Source organism: Galleria mellonella, unplaced genomic scaffold (assembly GCF_026898425.1).
Source record: "Galleria mellonella isolate WM207_F2 unplaced genomic scaffold, CSIRO_AGI_GalMel_v1 utg184, whole genome shotgun sequence".
NCBI classification, from domain to species: domain Eukaryota; kingdom Metazoa; phylum Arthropoda; class Insecta; order Lepidoptera; family Pyralidae; genus Galleria; species Galleria mellonella.
In genome coordinates, this window is record NW_026442025.1 from 11,107,015 (window position 1) to 11,125,261 (window position 18,247).

Below are 18,247 nucleotides of genomic sequence, written 5' to 3' on the forward strand. Positions count from 1 at the left end.
AGTGTTGCTAGTATGTAAGAATCCTTAAATGTATTTCATTAGTTCCAGATATCAAAACATCTAAAGAACCCATTGCACTATCAATATTTACGAGTACCACGGACACGATTCATACTTAATGTATTTCTGTCTAGCGAGATTGAATAAAGCCGTCTTACTACAAAATAGTTAAACTTGTCATAAACGATTCTTGTTTAGATGTTTTACAGCAAAAACAAGTCTAGCATCTGGTTGTATATAAACGAAAAATATATTTTTTTAAATAAAACATTTAAAATTTATTACAATAAGAAAAGCAGCGTTTTAAAATATTTTGTGGTAAGACGGTAAGCGTTCTATTATTTCTGCTTACTCCATTAGCAGACAGGACGTATGAAAATACCTTTTATTGTAAAACACATTAATATCAAAACACATCTTAATTTGATTAAGGCAAATACAACTTTTGGAGAAACAATAGACACTAATCTATATTAATAATTTTAGTTCCTAAATCATCCTACAGAGGCAGCACCAACATTCACTCGCTAATCGCTTGTAAGTCATATAAAACATTTCAGAAATATAGAATGGTAGCAAATATGAAGCAATTGTTAGCAATCGCAAACTATTTACGGATTACATAGTCTACCCCTCTAGATGCAAGATAAACGAATCTATAGAGAGAACCGTTTCAATCAGCGCTTACATGAAAAAGAACAAGACAGCAAATATAGCCATCTCATTATTCCATCACACGACTCGCTCGTGATAACGATTCTATCGATAGATTTGCCATTCGGGAAGCGGTTGGATATTGCCCTGCGTAGAATTAGAGCGGCAGGCATTAGATTTGTTTGTATTTCTACAGCAAGGTATACATGACCGTGGCACTGATATGTCGTAATGATCACTGGCACATCACATTGATGTATGTAAATGCAACAATCATCAGAAATAATGACAGTGCAATAGGTGTCAATCAACACTCACAAACATGTATTATTTATTGCATGTTGTTATTTACTATTAAAGACAATTTACTAGGAGATCTTAAATATACTTTGTCTTTATATTTGAGCAAGGCAATAGTATACACAATAATCTAAATTTATGAAAAATAAAATACACTATAAAATAAGAAATCAAAAAATTATTGCATATACATTAATTAATTATAAATAATTATATTCTACTTTGGATTCCATTGTTTTGTTTATAACTTACAAAATTATAATAGTGAATCTACTTCATATAATGTTACCGCTTATATCCCTTCCTTGCATAATAGTGGAAATTTCCATCATAACATTGAATGCCCAAAAATTACATAAAAGAACAATTTCACTTTAAGTTGATCGTGTCTGAATACCTTTTTAATGTCCATTGCAGAAAAAAAAAACCTTACCTGTCAAATTTTTTTTTCCATATTTCCTTTAATTCTGAACATGAATTATATCACCTTGATTTATTTCACCAATAAAAAAAATCATGCAAAGAAGGGATATATTGATATATTTAATGTGAAAATAAAAAAAAAATTAACCATTTTACCCATTTCACGACGGTTTATTTTAATATTTCAATAAACAATATTTTTTTTTATAATCACTAATACATAATCAAAGAACATATACTGTATACTGCCATAATTGATCTTTGAAATTCAGAAACAGTTTATAAAATAAATGTAGACAAGACAGCACAATTTAATTTTCGGTGGTAGTATCACAAACGAAATATCTTGTTTATTCCATTCAATATAAAAATTGTAATATAATATAAACTATTCAAACTACGCAATTGTTAGTAAATATAGGAAGTACTAACTTTGGCAAGGTCATAAACTAATCAAATATATATATATATATATATATATATATATATATATATATATATATATATATATATATATATATATATATATATTATGTATGTATAAAATATATTGTACTCGAACAAGGGAATCTCAGTCATGGATACAAGAACAACAACGGCAGACAAGTATGAAAATATTTTTATACACACACACACACATACACACAAATTAAAATTATTTTTTTATTAAATAGAAGTCATCGACGTATATATGCCATACGATATGGTCAATACTATGTCGACATTGATAATTTTCTACCAGGAAAAATTAAGTATCTCCCTAGATAAATGACAAACGAATTTATGGATAGAATTATTATAAATAAAAGTTTATTATAACGTCTGTTCATTCTTGCCTTGAAAGATATGAACGATAGCTATGAATAAATCGAGATACCAATAGATTTGTACCAGGGCCGTGGCTAAATCCAAATTTATGGTAGGGAAAAAACTTTTTAGTAAGGCAAAAGCCATAATTGACTTCGAAAAAGCGAATCTGTCTAATTTTCTTGGAGCCTTTCATTTTAAGCTAGGGCATTGCCCCTCAATACCCCCCTGACCCTCGCTACGGCCATGATTTGTATTTATCTAGGACTATTAACTTTCTATTAAGTTTAAGAGACAATGGCGCTAATAGAATTGAACAATTATTAGGACATCACAGTATATACTGTGATGCCAAAGTGGCACTTCATATTTTGTTAATAATGCTATTATAATTGCTGACATAACATTTATATTACATTTAAATTAAAAAAACATATAAAAGGATGGTGGTCCATCTTGAAAAACGCAGTCCGTTATTTTTTTTTTATTACACTAAGAAAACCTAGATGTGGCAGTAATAATCAATTACCTTAGTAAATCATTCTAATAAAATCTAATTATATTCATAAGCATACTTACACAATAACCACAAAATCGTATTAAAAAATGTACGCAGTTGCTATTAAATTTATATTCTAAGCTTTTTTTTTATACAACTTAGAATGGCAAATAAGCTGACGTCGCCTATACACATGAGCAGTACCATAGACATAACAGAGTATACTGTTTCGCCCATGATACCTCCCATGCGTATAATTAACGATTCTTAGATTTGACGCCGCGCAATGTATTTGAAATTTTACAATGTACTGTACTCTACGTGACGTGGTATATCTACGTCGCGCGATCAACGGCGCTTCTTCGTAGGTAGTTTTTCTTACGCTTGCGGTGTTGACCTTACACAACGAATTCCGTACATTGCGGTAGGATTTTTATATTTATTCTATAGTATTTCACTATAATTATTATTATTCCTATATTTTATGATATAATATCATAAGATTACATGATTTTAAAAGAATAAAAATTAGATATTTTCCGAAAAGAATTTGACTGTTTCAGTTTTTTTTAACCTGCCCCTTACACTTTGTATAATAGACTGTTTTAATTATCATTTATTTATTTTGTGGTTACATGTATGTATGTATGATTCGTAACGCCCACTCCTTATAATATAGTACAACTCTTACACACAAAAATTTCAATTATTTTATATACATTCTATAAAAATGTAAATATATTATTCGAACACATGAACAAATGGGGCCATATTCCCATTTAGTCAAACTTATAATAATATCTAATTAATTAGATAAGTCGTATGTAAATAAAAAAAGTTAAATATCGTTTTAAATTGCACAATAACACTGGTCATATTACGAATAGTAGAGTTTATCATGTTCATAAAGCTTAAATTTCATTCAATTTTAAATTCGGAACATGTTATTAGTATCTACAATATGTAAAAAAGAAAAAAAAAAAAATTATGTGGGCTAAATGATAATATATTAAATGTCTTTTTTATATCAAAATTTGTTATCCTATTAATCTTTTAATATAAAAAATGTAACAATTTTTATTTATATGTGGCTGCAATCTACAAAATTTTTAAGAAGAACCGATACATGTCATAAACCGGTAAATTCCGGTTCGGTTCTACAAAAGACAACAAAAAAGAACACTTTTTTCTTGTCCTTTTTTATAAGTAGGTATAACGAAACTTTATCTTTAGCCATACTATCAATAAATTGTAATATGATATATCCATTACTCGATAGTCAATCACTAATCATGACGAGAAAAATTTAATAAACACATTTTAATAGAAAATATTAATTATTTCTCTATTTTTATTGTGCAATTTAAATTTGGAGTCTTTTGTATCTGGATATATTAGCAAATATTGTACTGGGATAAAGAATGAGATAAAAAACAGCTTATAGTACTTACCTCTCACTCTACCACACGCGGAACATCTGATGCCACCGAATATGATTTATACTTTAAATAAGTCGATTGTGAACGCGTAACGCGAATATTCGGGTCGTTCTCTTTCGATCCACGGGTGAAATCGTATAAGTGAGAAAGAGACAAGACTAAAAGTCCGTTTTACGTATCGAACCCTATTGAGTTTCGTCTTATTGCTTATATTGTCAATATGCAACTCTAGATACTAAGGGCACAGATTTTACTAACAGTTCTATGCTCGTTTGTTCGTTAGACCACCTCGTCGGCGCGCAGCTTTGGTTGAGACTCCACTTTCCGGTACACGAGTACATTTTCACCCACCTCTCCTTCTGGGAACTGTGAACAAAACATACAAAAAAAATTTATACTACATAAAATGACAAACAAGTTGACTCTCCAGTTAATAGTTTATGGTGACTGTGATTTTACGAAATAATACAATAAAAAATTACTTCCGTATCAACGTATATTCGATACAAATTTTAGACAACTGCAAAACAATAGAAGAACTATATTCTAATTAAGAACTATTTCTTTTTCACCCTCTCCTAATTTTTACGTTTACGTGAAAATTATAACAGATAAACATACATTTTACTATTACAATAAATGTCACACTTTTCACATGACAGTTTAACTTTTTACGAATTAGCACAACTTAATACAAGTATAATTAATATATTTAAGAAGTTACATTACTATAATGACAAAAACAATATTAAATAACAAACTTAGCAAATACTTGAGATCAATAAACTTTTATGTTTGTTAAATTTTATTTTATTCAATGCTTTTGTAAATATATCTGCAATTTGTATTTCTGTTGGACAATAGGTAATGCTAAATTCATTATGTTGATACAACTCGTGTATATAATGATAACGAACGTCTATGTGCTTGGACCTCTTATTAAACACACCATTTTTAATTAATGCAATAGCGCTCTGATTGTCAATATGAAATGAAAGTTTTATATCAATATTCAGATCTTTAAGAAGAGATTTTATAAACATAGCCTCCTTACAACATTCAGCTGCAGATATAAATTCTGCTTCTGTAGAAGATAACGATACAATTGGCTGTCGTCTAGAGCACCATGAAATAGGACCACCTGACATCATTAAAACATAGCCCGTTGTACTACGCCTTGTTTTAAGATCGCTCGCATAATCTGAATCACAGAAAGCGGTAAGTTTTAGATCTGAACCGAATTTGTAGCACAAACCTTCTTCTAAAGTACCAGAAAGATATCTAAAAATTCTTTTTATGGCAATTATATCCTTCTTTTCAGGATTCTCCATACACCTACTAGCTTTACTAACAGCAAATGCTATATCTGGCCGAGTTCTGGTCGATAAATACAAGAGACTTCCTACGGCTTCTCTATAAGGATAATTTGATTTTTCTTCTCCATAGTACTCTATTTCTCCATCTGACTCTATTTTACCCTCTCCTACGGGTGTGGGAACTGGTTTACATTTATCCATATTAAACTTTTTTAAAAGTGTTTTTGTATATTCAGTTTGAGTCAAATGCCAACCTACTTCATTTACTTTTAACTCCATACCTAAATACAAAGAGGGTTCATTATAAGACGTAATCTCAAATTTCTCATTCAATTTACGTAGCAATTGCGTTAATTCTTCTGTTTTACCAATTACTACTCCATCATCAACATAAATAGCTAATAAAATTGACGCATCTTGGTTTTTATATATACATGGCTCATTTTTTAATTGGTCAAATCCTAATTCTTTTATTTTTTCATTGAACTTTTCATACCATCTTTTAGGAGACTGTCTAAGTCCGTATAATGACTTCAATAACTTACAAACTTTATTTTTTGAATCATATTGTACTCCCTTAGGAATTTTCATGAAAACTTGCTCGTCTTCCCTTAAATTTCCATTAAGAAACGCTGTTTTTACATCGAACGTCATTAATTTGTAGTTCTTGGCTGCGGCTATAGCAAACAAAGTTTTAATAGCATTTTGAGATGCAACTGGACTAAATATATCATCATAATCTACCTCTTGTTGTTCATTTCCTCTAACTACTAGTCTGGCTTTATGTTTTCCGTTTTCTTTAATTCTGAACACCCATTTATTAGAAAGTATTTTATGTCCTATCGTCTCTGTTTTATCTACTATTTTCCAAACATTATTTTCTTGTAAAGAATTCAGTTCACTTTCTATAGCCTTTTCCCATTGTTCTTTTTCAGAACTTTTCAACGCTTCTTCGTAAGTAAGCAAAACATAATCCTTGTATTTTTCTGGTAATTTTTTAGTTCTTTTTGATGTTATTATTATTTCTTCAGCCTCTTTTTGTCCCGTTTCTTCTGAAATTCTTTTCTCTGCCTCTTTTTCTTCTTGTGGTATTACTTCTTTAATTTGATTATCTTGGTTATTTGAATAGACTTTTACATTAATAGTTTCTGGTTTTGTAATTATTTCGGTGTTTATATTTTTACTATTTCTTTTTACGAATGTGATATCTCTCGCAACTATAACTTTTCTAATAACTTCGTCCCAAAGTCTGTATCCGTTATTTGTATATCCGATCATCCTATATTTTATTGCTCTGGTTTCCAATTTTTTACTTGATGGCAATTTTTTAGCGAAGGCATCACACCCAAATTCACGAATATACGAAAGATTTGGTATCTTTCCATTCCATAGTTCGAAAGGAGTTTTATTATTTATAGACTCACTTGGTAGTCTATTGAGTAAGTATACGCTACAATAAAGAGCTTCACCCCACATTTCTTTTTCCATTTCAGCCATAAACAGCAATGAACGGATTTTTTCATTTAAGGTTCTATTTAAACGTTCGGCTTTACCGTTTAATTGAGGATAATATGGTATTGAGTAATCTAGTTTTATTCCTTTTTCCTTACAATACATTCTAAAATTATTTGAAGTGTACTCGCCACCATTGTCACAACGAACTGTCACAACTTTCAAGTTGGTTTCACGTTCTGCTTCTGCAATAAAATTCTTTAAACAAGTAGGAACCTCGCTTTTAAATTTTAGTAGAAAAACCTTAGTGTAATGGATATAGTCATCCAAAACAGTTAAGAAATATCTATTACCATTCCACGTTTCCATCTCAAAAGGACCACAAACATCTGTATGTAATATTTCTAGTTTTCTGCTGGCTCTAGTTCTTACGGTATTGAAAGGCAATCTAGTTTGTTTAGCTTTTATACATACTTCACAACTTGCCTTCATACCTTCCTCATTTTCTATTTTTACACCATCCGCTACATTAGGTAAAATTTTTAAAATATTCTCACCTGGATGTCCTAATTTTCTATGCCAATTTTCTGCAGAATTATCATTTTCCTTTAATAAATATACTTGTTCTTCCATTTTTACTTCTTTTTCTAATTTAACTACAAATAAACCTGAGTCTTCTTTCTTACCAGTTATTACTTTACCATTGCTGCGAATCTCTACACCATGTTTATTAAATAGAACGGAACCACCATTCCTAACAATCTCTGGAACAGATAATAAATTACGCGAAAGATCCGGCACACATAATACATTTGTTACATCACATTTAGTTCCAATAAAATCACCTACATATTGTGACTTCATACTAACATCTTTCTTAGCTATACCAACATCAATAGTCTTAGGTTTGATATTAGAAAGTAAAGTTTTGTCATTGACCATATGTACAGTACAACCAGAGTCGAGAACAAAACTTTCTGACATTTTAATTGTATTACGGCTAGAGGATAAAAAAGCAACATTATTATCGTACTTATTTTTTTTAAAAAAACAATCTCTTTGTGGTTAGTTTTCTTACAAATTTTACAGTATAAAGAATTTCTACAAAATTTTGCTATATGACCGAACTTATTACATTTAAAACACCTATTAGAAGAATGCGAGGTTATTGTCTGTCTATTATTACCTTCTTTTTTCAGCATTCTACCTTTATTTCCAGCAACTAAGGCCACTGATTGCACACTCTCCTTCTTCCTTTCTTCTTCTTTTACTAATCTCAATCTTAAATTTTTTAATGTTCTTTCTTCTTTAGGAGTACTTTCCCACGCAGTTACAAACGGTTGGTATGAGTCAATATTCGAAAATATGTTTAATATTTTGGATTCTACTAACGCATCATCAAAGGGCATTTTTAGTTGTTTTAATCTATGAACCAAATTTTCAAATCTTGAGAAATTTTCATCCATTGTCATATCATTTTCAAATTTATAATTATAGAAATCTTGTAACAAACTCATCTTTTTTCGTTCTTCCGATCCTTCGAATAAATCGCTTAGTACTTTATACATTTCATAAGCAGTCGTACAATCAAATAGTTGTGTTTTATATTTTTTTGATACTGTTTGAAGGATGATGTGCTTAGTCAAAGCATCTTTATTCGATTGTTCGCTTTCTAGTTTTATATTTACGTTGTCTATATATTGTATCAATCCTTTCGCTTCCAGCAGAATCCTAAATTCGAATTTCCATAACTGAAATGATGTTACATCATCTAAAATAGTGACTCGGTGGATTTCTTCTGCTGTTTCAACGGCCATTTTCAGATCGAAATTTTTCTTTTTTTACTTTTACTTTTTTTAATATATATTTTATTTCTTACCAATTTTATTTATTTTACGCGCAGAAACGCAAAAACTAGCCCATAACCTGTGATTTTACGAAATAATACAATAAAAAATTACTTCCGTATCAACGTATATTCGATACAAATTTTAGACAACTGCAAAACAATAGAAGAACTATATTCTAATTAAGAACTATTTCTTTTTCAGTGACCGTCACTAATAGCCGTAAATATTACTGTCAACATTCATAATAAATAATATATTATTGTACATTTAATAATAACTCTTCACCTGGTTACATTGTTAAATTTAGTTTCTTTAATTAAGAAGTGTACTATAAACAGTATTCTCTGTTATGTCCATGGTACTGCTAATGTCTATAGGCGACGGTTACCGCTTTCCATCAGCTGGGCCGTCAGCTTGTTTGCCATTCTAAGTTGTATAAAAAAAATAAAGATATTTTAAAAAGTGGCAGATGATATAATGGCGCCAGTCAGTCATATTGTACGCTTCATAGCGGAGTAAAGTTTTGTTATCGATAACGACTTAAATTTGTTGATGAATTTAAAATACATATAACGTGTTGGTAAACTGTAAGTATAGTTTTATTTTTTGAACACTTGATATGCAACTGCGATTCGTTGGCAAGTATGCGTATGAGTCTACTGGGAACGGCTTATCCAGAACCAGGGGACTACAGATATCTTAAACCGCGGGATATCGTCAAGGTAACACAAAGGATCTATGAAATGATGGTATAAGGCAGGGGGAAGCACAAAAGATCTCAATGGGTTGACGTGCAACAGCTTAGCTGACCCCATATACGAATATAAGATAGTTTTATTTGCTGATGTTATCCTTCTAATCTCGAATGAATTTAGTTAGAATTTATACAATACAATAAACAATCCACGGCTATTAAGTTGACATTACTGAATACAGTTTAAGGCTTATGATACCCCTAATGATCGTATGACTTCTAGTATTTACCAAGCATTTTTAGATAGATGATTATAAGGCAAGTTTATGACTCAAAATAATAAACCCAGCATTACATCATTCTGGATCTGATTCTAGATTTACAGTTTAAACTGACTAAATAACACTGTTATAAGTCAAAAACAACTATATGTGTGGAACTAAGCATCTTTTTTATACAACTTAGAATGGCAAACAAGCTGACGGCCTAACTGATGAAAAGTGGTAACCGTCGCCTATTGACATGAGCAGTACCATATATATATATAAAAGCGTATGAGGGAGGCCTATTTCCAGCGGACAGTTAAGGGCTGATGTATTAATTTATTTATTTTACACTTTATAGCACCATTTATAAAATAGTAAATACAGTTAAATGAGAAGTGATATAAAAGGCGGCCTTATCGCTAAGCAATCTCTTCCTGAAAATAATATAATAAAAAAAAATGGCGTCGTATGAATAAGTAAACTTCCCAAAGAGGGTTGTCGTCAGACAGGTGGCCGGTCGTAAAACTATAAGCCAAATCTTTTTGTAATATGGATGAAAACATATTACGCCGACTCCAAATAATAATTAGGATAAGGGTAGGAAGTTGATGATGACGAATGAATAGAGCAAGTGACCTGCGTGTGCGGGAGCTGATGCAGCAGCGTGTAGGCAGCCAGCGGCGCGTCGAGCCGGCCGCGCAGCCGGTCGAACATCACCAGCAGCGTGGGCGTGGCCCGCGTCGAGTACTCGGCGCGCCACCACCGCAGCGGGTTGTTGAAGAACGCCTCCGATTCGTGCGTCTCGCCCACTTTGTCGATCGGCGGGTCGCAGTTCAGGTAGCGGGTCGTCACGTTTATGTGGAGGTGGCTGTACAATCGTAAACAATTATTACATAATAATAATGACATTTATTTATTGGAACCACAAAAACTTTGTTACACATTATAAAAGTTGTGTAGTGTAGTGTACGATAACAGCTACGTTAGTTAAAATCACTGTATCGTGACTGTCAATGCCCACCTCCTCAAGGCAGAGGCATTAGCGTTCCAGTATAATAAATAAAACAGTGTTAATTAAATAAAGCTAAAGTTAGTGTTAGCATATAGCATTATTTGTTTTTATAATAATAATTATTTATTTATTTGTTACAATATGGTAGAAACAAGATGACAGTAGTAAATAAAATCCCATTATATTCTGCTGTTTACAACGTACAAATATTTAAAAGCATATAAATTATTATAAACAGTAGGGGTACATCATAATTTTCGAATCAATTATAAATTTTTGTGTATATAACGTTAGATTTAATAATATTTTTTATTAAATGTCAAGACTAAAATTTAATGTAAATCGATCACAATCACATTGGCGACTGGGAGAATGGTAAATACCACTTTCACCCATCAAAAAAAACTATAAATTACTTTAATCCCATACATCTTGCACTTTAGTTACATCACTAATAGACATGTACTTTTACCAGAAGGTTTTTTGTTTCAATGGGTGATGATGAAATGGTAACCCGACCTACGCTAACAGTATTGGTTACAGCACCAATGAGGGCTATATTAATACTAGCTTATCGTGATTAAGAATCACACTTGGAATTCAGCACGATGGTTTTCAGGGGGGGACCACATGGAGGTCGACCTGGTTGGATATATTTCTAGCAATGGGGCACTTAGTCTCCATTATTAACAATCCTTCTCCCCCTACCAGGAGGGTTGAACAATATGGAATTCATTAATTGATGTAACGACCTGTAGAGCGGCGTCGAGTGGCAAGGCATCAGGAAGGCGATGGAGGATCTGTTGTGAGGAACAGCGTCCCGCAGGAGCGGCACCACTTTCACTGTGGCGGCCTGGTGTACGTAGCCGAAGTAGAGCGCGGGCACAGCGTTGCCTACCAGGATTACACCCGCCACTATGTATAGTTGCCATCTGTCAAATATAATTTTAGGTTACTATAAGTTATATATTATAAACTAGCAAGCCGCCCCGGCTCTGCACGGGTTAGACAGAAATTTCGAAAATATAGGCTATGTTACAAGCTGACAATGTAGCTATATTATTATATGAGCCATTAACGGTCCACTGCTGAACATAGACCTTCCCCATAAGGTCCCGGCACAGAATAAGCCACCTGTTACTCGTGGGATTTATAAGAGTTGACTAAGAGAATGGAAGAATGAGTAGCAACGTCCCTCTTTAAACATCACCAAAATCTAACTGCGGTTGCCTGTCCGACTGCCAAACGTGGCAACTGTTAGCAAAACCCCCCATTAACCCTTAAATACCTGAAGTTTCAAATTTGATACCGGGGTTATAAATCGCATTGGGCGCCTACAATCGATTTTATTTTAATATTTGGCTGTTTATATGTTACCAAATGTTTTTTTCAAAATAAATATATAAAAATATCGTTTTGATTTTTTTACTATTTTTCCCTATTAGTAAACACAGTAAAGAGTACACTTATATATTTTTTAATTTCATTCAAAAAATCAGGCTTTTAAGGGTTAAGGAGAAGTCTATGTTTGAACGAAGATTAAAAATAAATGTGCCCATATGGTTTACAAATATGCTGTTATATAAATGTATAGTATAGTAACATATGCTTTATAGACTTTTTATCAACACTATTAATTAAATGAATATTCATTGTTTCAAAATATATATACAAGGAACAGCACAGCAATCTCAATACAGACATTCCTTCATTTTTGTAATAGTTCACAGAGTAAACAATTAAAACAGACACTTCTTTTTACAGATACACATTTACCTTTTCGACAATGACAATACAGACTTCTTAGACAAAGGAATTGCGTTTAACTTACTTTTTCGCTTTCCGGCTCCATGGGGCAATAACATCTTGTGCCAGGTACAACAGAATCGGCAGTAGGGGTAGCATGAACCGAAACTCTTTGTGTGATATGAAACTGAAAAGAAATATCATTCTAAAGTTAATAACTATATTGCTATGTGTGAATATAAAGTACCTACAAAATGAAAACTGATTTTTATTTGATCTAAAAGGAAGAAGTACCCAATTTGCCTGTACTTTATTTTGTGTATGTTATGTATTATTTCAGCATGTCTAAATCAATTTTGTGTGTGCCCCGGCATAGAATGGGCCGCCCCTACCTTTCCCGTGGGTGACGTAAGAGGCAATTAAGGGAGGACGAGGGATGGGCAGGAGCGTCTCTCTTGAAACATCTCTAAAAACCTAACTGCGGTTGCTAACCCGCCTGCCAAGCGTGGCATCTACTGGCAAGACTCCCCTTATGGGAAAGGCTTATGTCCAGCAGTGGACAGTTAACGGCTGAAATAATAAAATCGATTTTAACAGTTCTTATTGCTGATAAGGTTACTATTAGTAAAGTTTATTGTTGATGAGGTTACTTATTGACCCATTTTTTGTGACCAAAAACACAGCAAAGCGACATATACTTGCAAGTATTAAATATAAAAAAAGTAAATAAAAAGAATATTTATGTATGTATATTTTTATAATCATAATGTGCAGTAGTTCTCCATTGTATGTGTTGTGATTTGTAAGTCAATATCGATATGTACATGTAATTATTTATCTAAATCAATTTTCAATTTTTTCACTGCATAATTACATTTCGGTTTTGCCAAACGTTTACTGGGAGAGAATGCTATATATAGTATTAAGTCCGCCTTTTTTACTAGACATTTTTTTTAATATGGTCAATAAGGAATAAATAAATTTGCAAAAACAAACCCACCTATAAAGCGCCACATACAAAGTGGCCGCAACCAACAATAGTAGACCAATCTTGTGTTCTTTAGGGCGGCGGAGTATCGCGTACATCGAGGCGAGAACTGGCAGCACGTTCACTCCCAGCACGGCTGGTAGCCCTTGTGTGATGTACCAGTGCCTGCAATACGAAAAATACATTTGAACTTTAATATATGCAATAATACTAATTCAAATTCGAATCATCTTTATTCAAATATACTTGTTATCAAGCACATTTAAATGGTCTTTTTTTGTGTCCAATCTACTGCAAAGTTTGGTAAGTTGTTATGTGCTGAGAAGAGCCCGCAAGAAACTCAATAGTTACTATTTTATTATATATATATATATATATATATATATATATATATATATATATATATATATATATCAATATTAGATGCAGTAAATTCAAGCCTTCTTCAAAATTTTACTCAAAAATCGACACAAAAATTACTGTATAGTTATTAATTTTATTATTTTTTCTGTATTATAATTTTTATTTTCATTGTAAGCTTTCTTGTTATATTTTTAAATCACTTAATTAGGGTTTTGTTATTTTCGTATCATGTGTTTGAAAGGAAAATACCATACTTGACATATATACATTTTTAACACAATTGTTTAAAAATGATGTAACAAAAATATCTAAACATCCAAAAATATCCAGACTAACTCACAATCGTAGAGATTGTGAGTTAGTCTGGATATTTTTGGATCATCAACTTGTCATACAATGTATTATAATAATTACCAAGGATGTTGTCCATAGAAGGAAGCCACGTCATACAATACGTTGAATCTGAAGAATTCCCATGGCGTCACAACGAGTCTACCATAGAAGTAGGAGTCCAGTGCTACTAGGGCTCCGCCACTTATTAAACTGTTGAAGAAAATATAACTTATTTATTTAAATGAATTATTTATTGAATTACATATTTAAATATAATAATGTAAGAATGCTTCTGAAGCAATTGATACGATCATGACAAAATAGTATACATCATGTTTGAATGTAAAAGTAAAAATACTGGCATTATTATGAGATGGAATACCATGAAGTTTTAGGTAGTGAGACTAGAGTCCCAAAGATTTCTCTCAAATTCCAAGATATTTGAGACGAATGGGGTCTCTAAAATGTACAATTGAAAAAAACTTTTTTTGTCAATTGTAAACCAATTTAGATGGTTCTTTTTATACATTTAAATTTTATTGTAAAAAAAATCTTACGCAATAGGCAGATAGGTGCGCAGGAGTAGCTTGAGACGACCCTGGTTGGTGGTCACCACGTTGTAGATGCCTAAGACGAACCACAGTGGTGCCGAAGTCGGCCGTACAAATACCGATATGCACGCAAACCACACCCACTTGTTATTCTCTGTTCAACAAGACACTTTCATTACTTTATACATTTATTTACTGCCTCCAAAAGTCTCCTATTTGCAAAATCACTAAATTTATTCAGAATAATTATATAAGTACGAGGTCTGTCCGGAAAGTTCGTATAAAAGTGTTCTGGAATGCGAGAAAGAGGAGTGGGGAGGCCAGGTAAGCGCAGGACCCCTTCCTTATGTCCCTAACAATGCTTCAGTTCTGGTCTGACCGCCGTGCGGTGCGAACTGGCTTGTCACGCCATCTGTGAAGTTACCTCTTAACGAAACCCCGTCGGCATGGAGCCCGCTTCCGTTGAAGAGCAGCGCGTCGTAATCAAGTTTCTCTCGAAACTCGGCAAGAATGGCCGTGAAATTTTTGCCGATCTCAGAACAGTTTATGGGGATGATGCTGTGAAGGAACCAACCGTCCACAAGTGGCTAAAAAGATTCAGAGAGGGCCGAGAAAGCGTTCAAGATGACCCACGTTCAGGACGTCCTTCCACTTCACATTCCGACGAAAACGTGGAAAGAATTCGAACTTGTGTTAATGGGGACCGTCGTTTAACGGTCAGACAGGTGGCTGAAGAGCTTAATTTGGGCAAAACCGTGGTCCACGAAATTCTAAGAAACGAACTTCAAATGAAAAAAATTTGCGCCAAGATCGTTCCGTGAGTTTTTGAGTAAAAATTCCATTACGGTGACCGAACACCCCCCCTATTCGCCGGATTTGGCCCCGTGTGACTTCTTCTTGTTCCCAAAAACCAAATTGGTACTTCGGGGGCGGCATTTGGGGGACATAAATGAGATAAAAAAAGCTACGACGGGGCAGCTGAGAAACCTACAACCAGAGGACTTTCAAGGAGCCTTCTCACAGTGGAAACGGCGTTGGCACAAGTGCATTATGTCACAGGGGGAGTACTTTGAAGGGGATAAAATTGATTTACCTGAATAATTGTAAAATAAAATTTTTAAAAAACTTTTATACGTACTTTCCGGACAAACCTCGTATTAGTTATCCAAAAATAATCTATGTTCTTCTCCATACAAAATGTTACAACAATTTAACTCTGCTATAATTATTTATTTAATACAAAAATCTACATCTCTTAAAAAATTAAACAAGCAAACCAATTGCTAGCAATATACCCAATTAGGTCGACCTCCATGCAGTTCCCCCTGGAAACCATTGTGATTAATTTATTCTTAAATTTGTCATGATGGGCCGACTGACCAGCTTGGTCCTCACCTATCATCTTTCACTGGTACCCTGCCAGTGTACAAGTGTATATCAATAGCGCAGACGGAGTCACTATTCCATTATTATCCATTAAGATATTCTTATGCTATCAATGAGTGAAGAATTTATTAAGAATAATCCACACAAAGGTATAATTTATTCCACTTCATGAAGTCAATCATCAGGAATAAGGGGGAAAGGGATTGTTAGTAATGGAATTTGACAGCCCCATTGCTAGAAATACCCAATCAGGTCAACCTCCACGTGGTTCCCCCTGGAAACCACCGAACAATTCTTGTTGAATTCGTCACAATGGGCTAACTGACCTGCTTCATCCTCACCTATCATCCTTCACTGGTGCCCCTCCAGTGTATACCAATAGTGAGGGTGGGGTTACCATTCCATTATCATCCATTAAAAAAAAAAATATCAGGAATAATTTTATATACAGACATTTGTCATCACAAATGCTATATTGGATCAGAATTATATTCACACTTCCATTATATAGGGATGACAAGTAATATGAATTCCTTTTTTTAAAATATCTCATTTTTCACAATTCTCCTTAAATAACTGCCTATAAATGAAATTTCATAATATAAAAAAATTCTTATATTCTTATATACCTTTTTCATAATATCCCATTTTGCCCGCTTTAAATGGGAATAGAGAGAGGCCTACAGCCACAAAGGCAGTCTCCAGGGTCTGAAGTAGTGTCCTTCCAGAAGTGTAGAACCAGAACCATGATGTTAAGATAAGAAAGAGTCCCCATTTGCGCCCAGTCCATTTATAAAAGCTGTAATCAGCAGCTGTACTGATAATGGCTTGAAGAATTCTAGGCAGGATAATCTAGAATAATAATAATAAATATTGTCAAATTCAAATAATAATAAATACTAATGTAATTAATTATAAAATAATAATAAATAAATGTCATTATAAAGATGTAATGACATTTAATTTATTAAAATATATTAAGTATTTAAATTATGATTAGCAATTATACAGAAATAACATTAAGTATTATAAAAGATAATAAATTCATATTGACTGTTAATTTCTAATACTCATAAATATATTAATAAATAATATGATGAACTTCAGGAGTAAATTAAAAAAATATCTCAAAGTTTGTTATCAATATAAATAAACATACCACAGCTTGGGGATGATCCAATCCAGTCAACTTCAGTAATGTGTATAGAGCAGCTACTACACTTGGATATAAATAGTTTCTTATACCTCTCTGCCATTCCCAAGTTAGGGCTCCATATCCAAACGCATGTTTATGGGCTACCTCCAAGGTTTGCCAGTACTCATCTGGTACATACCACGTTTGCACCAGGAATACCGACAGGATCCTCACAAACAGTATCACCAAGACCACTTCGCGTGGTCTCAGCGCCTTTGCCAATGCCATTCTCCCGCCTAAATGAAAGAGGTTACTTGTATCTAGGCTATAAATAGATACCTATAACGTGCTCATAATTTGTATGTAATCAAACAGTATATGACTTGAAATTTTATTTATTATCTTCTTAACATTAAACAATATTTTCTTATAAGATTTTAAAGAGTAGAAGAGTTTCTGAAGCGATATAAAGTTTGACGAAAAAAATGTCAACTAAAGCGTCCTTCTAATTAACGCTAAATATGAATGAATGGATCCATTTACTTACTACACTGTGATTCAATATTATTATAGGAATTAAAATAATATTATTATGACTACAAATTCTTTCGTCTATAAACAAAATATCAATATTTTCATAATAAATTGTCTAACCTCAAACACTACAAAACCCGCCGCCACCGCGAAGTAGTGTTGTCGGTTATCGTTGCCGATTTATTATATTCATAACTTTGACTATTATTTTATGTTTGGTATATTATATTGATTGTGTTCATTAATGTTTTTAGGAATAATTTTTACTAAACTCTTTAATTTAATGATTTTAAGTAACTATATAATAAAGAGAATTGGAATATAATATAATAAATCGATAAAGTTTACAAATTTACCGGCAATAGCATCTTTAAATGAATAGGCAACACTAGTCTGTCAACTGTAAAAAAAAAAATTAAGTAGTTCCGTTCTGAACTACGGAAAATATATGTCAGTTAAATTAATTTATTAAAGTGCAATTTTTATTAACACAATATTG

General features: G+C 32.6%; 1 protein-coding gene across 2 annotated transcripts; it reads right to left on the minus strand.

Annotated features, from left to right (window-relative positions):
- Positions 1-17,920, minus strand: LOC113515800 (GPI mannosyltransferase 3). 2 transcript variants are annotated; one of them, XM_052893711.1, is made up of 10 exons: positions 17,869-17,920; positions 17,239-17,510; positions 16,709-16,931; positions 14,700-14,847; positions 14,224-14,352; positions 13,459-13,611; positions 12,544-12,645; positions 11,465-11,644; positions 10,337-10,568; positions 1-4,488 (listed from the first exon to the last, which is right to left on the minus strand). In XM_052893711.1, the coding sequence occupies exons 2-10, from the start codon at positions 17,500-17,502 to the stop codon at positions 4,402-4,404; spliced, it is 1,518 nt and encodes a 505-aa protein (XP_052749671.1). In that variant the 5' UTR covers positions 17,503-17,510; positions 17,869-17,920; the 3' UTR covers positions 1-4,401. The 2 variants fall into 2 exon arrangements, with proteins under 2 accessions (XP_052749671.1, XP_052749672.1); XM_052893712.1 differs by having other exon boundaries at positions 17,762-17,891.
- Between the last annotated feature and the right edge of the window lie 327 nt (positions 17,921-18,247).